Source organism: Zosterops lateralis (genome assembly GCF_965231275.1).
Source record: "Zosterops lateralis genome assembly, chromosome: 26".
In the NCBI taxonomy this organism is placed as follows: Eukaryota; Metazoa; Chordata; class Aves; order Passeriformes; family Zosteropidae; genus Zosterops; species Zosterops lateralis.
The window spans coordinates 6,177,544-6,186,387 of NC_139786.1; the positions used below are offsets into that span (position 1 = coordinate 6,177,544).

The window sequence follows — 8,844 nt, forward strand, 5'->3', positions numbered from 1 at the left end:
CAGGTCCTGCTCCCTGAGAGCTCCTGACACGTGGCCTCTGCCTCGTTCTGCTGATTTTATGGAACAAAAGGGTTCTGCACCTTCTGGGGTGCAGAAAATGCCCTGCAGGAATTGGTGTTTCCCTGCAGGGCTGTGCCTCCAGCTCTCCCAGAGCAGGATCTGCGTGCAGAATCCCAAAACAAAGCCTTGGGATTGGGGAGCAGCCCCCCAGACCCTGCTGGTCTCACACATTGGGGTGAATATTGGGGTGCTGTGGGCTGGGGGCATATCCTGCCCTCCTGGGGCTGGGGGCTTTGTTGGCATTTTCTCTTTGGGGGAAGGAGCAGAAGGTGCAGAAAGAACCCCCTTGGAGAAATCCCAGCAATAGAGGAGAATGTTTAAAAATGAAAATCTATTGGAAAGGGGGGTGTTTGTGCATGTTATGGGGCTGGATCTGGGGGTGCACAGGGCAGGGTCTGGGAATACAGGGGATGTGCAGGACAGAGTTTGGGGGTGTATGGGGCTGGACATGGGGGTGCAGGGGGTGTGCAGGACAGGGAGTACATGGGGCTGAATCTGGGGGTGCATGAGGCAGGATCTGGGGGTGCAGGGGATGTGCAGGGCAGAGTTTGGGAGTGCATGGGGCTGGATCCGGGGAGTGCACGGAGCAGGATCTGGAGGCACACAGAGCAGGATTTGGGGGTGCACAGAGCAGGATTTGGGGGTGCACAGAGCAGGATGTGGGGGTGCACAGAGCAGGATTTGGGGTGCACAGAGCAGGATCTGCTGACACAGGAGATGCACAGAGCAGGATCTGGGGTGCACACAGCAGGATCTGCTGACACAGGAGATGCACAGAGCAGGATTTGGGGATGCACAGATCAGGATCTGGGGTGCACACAGCAGGATCTGCTGACACAGGAGATGCACAGAGCAGGATGTGGGGGTGCACAGATCAGGATCTGGGGTGCACACAGCAGGATCTGCTGACACAGGAGATGCGCAGGGCCGGGTGTGGCGATGCCGGGCGCTCCCTCCGGGGGAAAGCAGCGAACTACAGATCCCGGCAGCCCCCGGAGGCCCCTCCGCTGCCCCAGCTGACCCTCACATGACCGAGCGGGGCCGGGCGGGGCCGGGATGGGGCAGCGCGATCGGATGTTCAAGGTGCTGGTGGTGGGGGACGCCACGGTGGGCAAGACCTCGCTGGTGCAGCGCTACGCCAACGACAGCTTTAACCGGCACTACAAGTCCACCGTGGGAGGTGAGCCCTGCCCGGCCTCCTGGGGGATCCCTGGGGGTTCCGGGGGGTTCCCGGGGCGTTCCGGGGGGTTCCCGGGCGTTCCCGGGCGTTCCCGGGGTCCGGCACCGCGCCCGTCCCGTCCCGGGGCGCATCCCGCGCTCTGCCCCGCCCGGAGCCCCCGGGAACTCACCCCTCTCCTCCCCTGGTCCTCCCCGGGCTCTGGGCTGGGGATGTGGGGTAGGAACAGCCGCGTATCGTCCGTGGTTTAAGGGGAATTAAGTCCCAGGGTCTCTTCTCTGAGCCCGCGGGGATTGTGTCGCTGTGCTCGGCTCGTTTGGGGGGTCCTGTCCTTCTCCCACCCCTTGGAATAACCACCCCAGGAGCTGTACACTGGGTAGGCTGAGTTTACAGGCTCAGCTCACCCCAGCAAAACCATCAGCAGCATTAGTTTGGTATTAATTAAACAGCCCTGAGCCCCCAGGGGATTGTGTCTCTCTGCCTGTCTCATTTGCGGTGCCCCATCCTTCTTCAACTCCTTGGAATAACCACCCCAGGAGTTATAAACTGGATAGTTTGAGTTTACAGGCTCAGCTCACCCCAATAAAACCATCAGGACATCAGTTATTATTAGCAGCATTTGTTAATTAAACAGCCCTGAGCCCCCTGGGGATTGTGTTGCTGTGCCTGGTTCATTTGGGGTGCCCCATCCTTCTCCCACCCCTTGGAATAACCACCCCAGGAGTTATAAACTGGATAGTCTGAGTTTACAGGCTCAGCTCACCCCAGCAAAACTATCAGCAGCGCTGGTTTGGCTTTAATTAATCAGCCTGGCCTCACTGCTGAGGGTCAGCAGGGCTTGGGGAGGTCTGTGAGGAGGAGGCTGGGACTGGGGCTGAGCAGGATTTTGGATTTTTGTGTAAATGAATGACCTGGAAAGGAGCAGGAGCTGCCAGGGGCCCACCCAGGAAATCTCCCCAAGGACCCAAAATCGTGGGGGTTGAGCACAGCTGTTTAAATCTTCTTATTCCTGACCTGAGAGGGGATGGATTAGAGATGGAAAACTCTGGAGAGCCACAGAGTTGTGGGCTGTGCCCGTGGTCTCTCCCAGCAGGAAATGCTGCAGACTGGTTTCTGAGGGTTTTTTATGTTTAGTTCCTTGTTTTGGTCAGTTCCAGCCTGGCTGGGCCTGTCTGGCAGTGGAGCAGGGCAGGTCTTGCCCTGCAGTGAAACCCTGACACATCAGGATGTGAGAACAACACAGGGCTTCTTCTTCTTCTTCCCTTTTTGACTCACTGGCCTGCTGGCAGCAAATCTGGGCTGATTCAGGTTGGAAGGAGCTCACAGCTCCTCTCACCCCATGGGCAGGGACACATTTCCTTATCCCAGGCTGCTCCAAGCCTGGAATTGTGCATGGATGGTGGGCCTGAGCCAGGATTCTGAAAGGGGCTGTGGTTTTGGGCTGGACTGGGGCTCTGGAGATGGGGAGAGGCTGTGCAGGAACCAGCCCCGTGGTGCAGAATGGCCCTGACCAGGTTTCCTTCCTGCTTTTTTTTGGGATTTCTCCAGTGGATTTTGCTCTGAAGGTGGTTCAGTGGTCGGAGTCGGAGACGGTTCGGCTGCAGCTCTGGGACATTGCAGGTATTTTGAAGGGTTTATTAAAGTTCTCAATGTTTTGGCCTTTTTTGCCTTCTTTTTTCCCTTCCTCCTCTCCTTCCTTTCCTCCTTCTTCTTCCTTTTTCTTCCTTTTCCTTCCCCTCCAAAAATAAATCCCAGGAGCCTGTGGGTTCCAGGGGCAGGACTGGTCTGCTTTGTTGCCTCGAGCCTGCTGTGGTAATTTCAATATTTAATTAAAAAATCCACCTGCAAGGAATGCACACAGCAATTCCTGCTGAGCGTTTCCTTTCTGTTCCAGAGCCAGAGCAGAGGGAGTGTGGAACTGGCTGGATGTGAGACTGCTCAGCTCCAAATCTTGTGTTAAAATCCAAATTTCTGCCACGAGACCCTCTCTGAGGGACAGAATTAGATGAGCTGGAGTGGAATGAGGAGCTTCTGCTCCCTGGAGAGGGGCAGAGAAATGAATTTCCCAAATTTCCCTGGCACCAGGAGAGGTCTGGGCAGCAGCATCTCTAAAATGGCACCTCTGGATATGGAGCAGGGAGGAAAACGGGGCTGTGGTTTCCTCTGGTCTTGCTGCTCGGGTGCCTGGAGTCCTTAAAAAGGCAACAGGAAGGAGAAGCTGGCAGAGTGGGCAGAGCAGCCAGGGACTGGTGTCAGTGTTGGCCCCAAAAGAGGAGTTTGGGGTGTGGGAAGCAGAGGGGCCACGCTGGCACTGTGCCCTTGTGGTGCCCAGGGACACTCAGGGGACTGAGTTACAGTGGGAATAATTCAAATATTGGGGCTGCCCCATCCCTGGAGGTGTCCCTGGCACAGGGAATGTGTCCCTGCCCATTCCCGCTGGGTGAAATTTGGTCCCTTTTAACCCAAACAAATCTGGAATTTCATCATTCCGTGACCTGAGACCTGCCCAATGCAGAGATGCCCAGGCAGGTCACATCCAGTGCCTCAATGCCCACATTAATTAAGGCAGACATCATTAGTGCCAGCTGCCTAAATGATGCTTAAATACATTATTTTAGATATAGTCTAAATTTATCTAGATAAATTAAGATATGATAAATTTATATGAATATGACAGTATGAACAATATAATATTATAAAATGAATATATACTATATAATGTATAATATATAATGCATAATATATAATGTATAATATATAATACATTATGTACTATATATTATATAGTATATTGTAGTATATGTTATATATTATATATTGTATTATTATATTGAATATAATACAAATAATATGAATTTATCTAGTGAATTATATGTCTCTCTAGTACTTAATTAATCAGTTTATCAGTAATTATGAATACAGCATTTCTGATCTTCAGGAAAAGCTCACTCCTCTCCCAGAAGCCATGCACAGATCTGATTTTCAAGGCTGAGAAGTGAACATTTATGGGTTGCTCACTACAATTCTGTTAGGCTTCTGGATTTTTTTATATTTTATAAAATATAGCATTTTAAAAATTTTATAAAATTTTATTTTTAAAGTATTTTTATTTAAATTTTTAAAAATTTCATATTTTAAAATATATATTTAAAAGTATATATTAATATAATAATATAAATCTATATATAATTTTCATATATTCATATATTCTTCTTATTTATATATTCTCATTTATTTATATATTCTCATTTATTTATATATTCTCATTTATTTTATTATATTATATTATATCATATATAATATATTCTCATATATTCATATATTCTCATTTATTTATATTTATATATTCTCATTATTTATATATTCTCATTCTCATATATTTATATATTTATATATTTATATATTCTCATTTATTCTATTCTATTATATCATATCATATATAATATTTTTTCATATATTCATTTATTTATATTTATATAAATACTTATATTTATTCAGCATTTTCCTTGTGTTTTGTGGTTTGTTTGTTGTTTTTTTCCTTCCCAACTGAAAAAATTTCCTCCTATTTTTTTCTGATTTCACTAAACGACCATCCCCATAGGAAGGACATTGATTTCCATGAACAAACCCCAAAACACCAGCTCCGGGATGGGGATTTCTCTGACTTTTCCCCATTTTCCCCCAGGGCAGGAGCGGTTCACGTCCATGACCCGGCTGTACTACAGGGAGGCCTCGGCGTGTGTCGTCATGTTCGATGTCACCAACACCAGCACCTTCAGCAACAGCCAGAAGTGGAAACAGGACCTGGACAGCAAATTGGTGCTGCCCGACGGGAGCGCCGTGCCCTGCCTGCTGCTGGCCAACAAGGTGGGCACCCCCGGGGGGCCTGGCTACGTTTGGGGGTGTTTCTGTGACGGATTTTGTGTGTTTCTGCGTGGGGGGTTTTGTGTGTTTGGGTGTGGGTTTGTGTATGTTTCTGTGTGGGGTTTTATGTGTTTCTGTGTGTGTTTGTGTGTGATTGTAGGTTTCTGTGTGGGACTTGGTGTGTTTCTCTGTGTTTCTGTGTGAGATTTTGTATGTTTGTGTGTTTCTGTGTGGGTTTGTGGATTTCTGTGACGGATTTTGTGTGTTTCTGCGTGGGGGGTTTTGTGTGTTTTTGCGTGGGGGGTTTTGTGTATTTGTGTGTGGGTTTGTCTGTGGGTTTCTGTGTGTTTCTGTGTGGGATTTTGTGTGTTTCTGTGTGGGATTTTGTGGAGTTTCTGTGTAGGATTTTGTGTGTTTGGGTGTGTGTTTCTGGGTGGGTTTCTGGGTGTTTCTGGGTGGTTTTTTGTGGGTTTCTGTGTAGGATTTTGTGTGTTTCTCTGTGGGTTTCTGTGTGGGATTTTGTGTGTTTCTGTGTGGGATTTTGTGTTTCTCAGTGTTTTTGTGTAGGTTTCTGTGTGGGATTGTGTGGATTTTGGGTGTGTTTCTGTGTGGGTTTGTGTGAGTTTCTGTGTGGGATTTTCTGTGTTTGGGTGTGGGGGTGTGTGGGATTTTCTGTGTTTGGGTGTGGGTTTGTGTGTGTTTCTGTGTGGGGTTTTATGTGTTTCTCTGTGTGTTTGTGTGTGATTGTGGGTTTCTGTGTGGGACTTGGTGTGTTTCTCTGTGTTTCTGTGAGAGATTTTGTATGTTTGTGTGTTTCTGTGTGGGTTTGTGGATTTCTGTATGGGATTTTATGTGTTTCTGTGCAGGTTTTTGTGTGTTTGTGTGTTTCTGTGTGGGTTTTGTGTGTTTCTCTGTGTGTTTTATGTGTGTTTTCCTGTTTGTATCTCTGTATATCTGTGTGTGTGTTTCTGTGGTTTTGTTTGAGTGTATTTCCCTCACCCTTGCCTGGAGTTATCCCACAGCCTGTCACCCTTTAAACCTTCCCAGACCCCTCCAGAGGCATTTTCTGCCTCTGCCAAGGATTCTTCCCCATAGCCCTGCTTTGCAACCCTTTCCTTGAGGAAACTTCTGCTAAAATCCAACCCAAACCCCCTGTGGTGCAATCTGGGGCCATTTTCCCCCCTCCTGTCCCCCCTCCTGTCCCCCTGAGGCACAAATTTCTGTTCTCCACATGGATCCAGCACCAAGTTTCTCTCTCTGCCTTTTAATGATGTATTTTCCCTTCATTCCCAAACCTCCTTCATCTTCTCCCTGTGCCAGTGCTGCCTCAGGAGCCCTTTCCAAATTCAGTTTGAGACTTGCCTGCTTTGGGAGAGCCTAAAAATGATGCAGAAGACTCAAAACTGGGCTGGGTGGGCAGGAGAGTGGCTTTTCTCATCCTCCTCTCCACAAATTGCACTTCAATAATTATTTCCTTTGGTTGCTCTCTGAACTCCCTGACGGGAGTGGGGAATTTGGGATCTCATCCCAGGGAACAGGGACAGGAGGAGAGGGAATGGCTCAGGGTGGAATTTCAGCTGGAATTTCCTCATGGAAAGGCTCAGAAGGGACTGCCCAGGGAGGTTTGGAGGTGTCCCCACCTCTGGAGGTGTCACCTGGAGGTGGCACTGAGTGCTCAGGGTGGGCATCAGGCACAGCTCAGACTCCTGGAGGGATTTTCCAGCCTCAGGGATCCTGGGATTCTGTTTAGGGGCAGCAGCTTTGCCAGGAGCAGGGAAACCTGGGTGGCTGCACTTAGCTCTGTGTCCATCCTGGTGGCAACAGTGCCACCACCCCTGTCCTGGCTGCTGGGAGCCAGGGCAGATTTGGGATTTGGGAGCTCCATTCCAGGCGTGCCTGACTGAGGTGTGTCAGTCACTGAGATATCAGATAAAGAAATTGCTGCTTGCAACATCCCTGGGAGAAGCTGGCCCCGAGATCTGGGAGCTCTGAGGGCTGAGCTGCCTCACACAGCCACTGAATGCCTCTCACAGCTTCAAAATTCAGGAGAAATTCCTCCCTGGGAGGGTTGGGGGCACAGATTATCCAAACAACCCTGTGGCTGTCCCATCCTTGGAAGTTCCCCAGGCCAGGCTGGAGCAGCCTGGGACAGTGGAAATGGCCCTGCCCATGGCAGGGGTGGAACTGGATCATTTTAAGGTCCCCTCCAGCCAAAACCATTTTGGGGTTCTGAAGTGCCTCACTCCTGCCTTGCAGTGTGACCTCTCCCCGTGGGCAGTGAGCAGAGAGGAGATCGATCGGTTCAGCAAAGAAAACGGATTTTTGGGATGGGTGGAGACGTCTGTGAAGGAAAACAAGAACATCAACGAGTCCATGAGGTAGGGACAGCACCTGCTGATGTGACCAAGAGTTCATTCCCTGCCCAGAGCAGCTCTGGCTGTCCCTGGATCCCTGGAAGTCCCTTGGAGCAGCCTGGGGTAGTGGAAGCTGTCCCTGCCCAAGCCCAGCTGCAAGTTGGACATCCTTTAACCTGATTTTTTACTCATTTCCTGCAGTTTCTGTCCTTCTGAGCTTTGCTTTTTATTTTTTACTTCTTTTCTTTTACTTTTTACTTACTTTCTTTTCTTTTTTACTTCTTTTCTTTTTTTTACTTCTTTTCTTTTTTTACTTCTTTTCTTTTTCTTACTTCTTTTCTTTTTTTTACTTCTTTTCTTTTTTTTACTTCTTTTCTTTTTTTTTACTTCTTTTCTTTTTTTTACTTATTTTTTTTTACTTATTTTCTTTTTTTTACTTATTTTCTTTTTAACTTATTTTTAATTTTTTTTAACTTATTTTCTTTTTATTTCTTTTCTTCTTTTCTGCACTGCCCAACACTGCTGGTTTAAAAATACAAACAAAAAAAAGGATCCCACAAAACAAACTGAAGAATGTTTTGGTTTGGTTTTGTATTTTTTCCCCCAGGGTTCTGATTGAGAAGATGATGTCCTCATCCTCAGGAGATGGGAACTCCTCCTCTGCTGGCACTGGGGATTACATCAACATCAAGGAGACCTCCCCTCCGGGCTGGGCCTGCTGCTGAGGCCACTGACGCTCAGCAGTGATGGGCTTCTCATCACCATCATCGTCCATCATCATCATCACCACCTTTCCCTAAGCTGTCACTGCTTTGGGGTGTTTTTCCCCCTGTGATTTTGAACTTGCCTCCTGTTCAGTGACTCTTTCCTCAGCAGAGCCCTGAGGAGTGACCTGGAGTGAGGAATGGGAGGAGGAGGAGGGGGAAGATTCCTCTTTTTCTCTTGATGGAGCACAATCCATGCCCAAACAGTGGCACTGAATTATTATTTTTTTAAAAAATTTGAGCACTTCCTCCTCTGGCAGTGCTGTCGGAAGGATTTTTTTTTTTCATTTTCTGCACCTTTCCCCCATTCTCCAGTGGCCTTTGGGGACACACCCTGAGCCCAGGTGGTGCCTGTGGATTATTCCCAGTTCTGTGGGGTTGCAGCCAGCTCCTCCCTTCCTGCTCTGGGATGATGGATCTGTGTCCTGGAGGGAGCAGCACATCCCAGCACTGTTCCCAAACCCTCCTGAGGACGAGGAGCTGCATCAGCTGTGAAATCCTGGGGGTGGATTTGGGAACAGCACAACCCTCGCTCCCCTGGGCTCTGCCTGCAGAGCCGAGACCCCAAAATTCAGCCAGGAATTGCTCCTGCCCTCCCTCCTCACCCCCTGTGCCTTCCTCCTGC

At 48.5% G+C, this 8,844-nt stretch overlaps 1 protein-coding gene across 1 annotated transcript; it reads left to right on the forward strand.

Moving 5' to 3' along the window:
- Positions 1-1,107: 1,107 nt before the first annotated feature.
- On the forward strand, positions 1,108-8,838 carry RAB29 (RAB29, member RAS oncogene family). Its single transcript, XM_083878511.1, has 5 exons — positions 1,108-1,240; positions 2,786-2,857; positions 4,923-5,104; positions 7,358-7,479; positions 8,063-8,838. The coding sequence occupies exons 1-5, from the start codon at positions 1,117-1,119 to the stop codon at positions 8,178-8,180; spliced, it is 618 nt and encodes a 205-aa protein (XP_083734637.1). The 5' UTR covers positions 1,108-1,116; the 3' UTR covers positions 8,181-8,838.
- The last annotated feature ends 6 nt before the right edge of the window (positions 8,839-8,844 follow it).

Coding starts and splice junctions, on each gene's coding strand:
- RAB29 (XM_083878511.1), top strand. CDS start 1,117: ATGGGGCAGCGCGATCGGATGTTCAAGGTGCTGGTGGTGGGGGACGCC. Junction 5,105..7,357: donor GCCTGCTGCTGGCCAACAAG/GTGGGCACCCCC, acceptor CCTGCCTTGCAG/TGTGACCTCTCCCCGTGGGC. Junction 7,480..8,062: donor AACATCAACGAGTCCATGAG/GTAGGGACAGCA, acceptor TTTTTCCCCCAG/GGTTCTGATTGAGAAGATGA.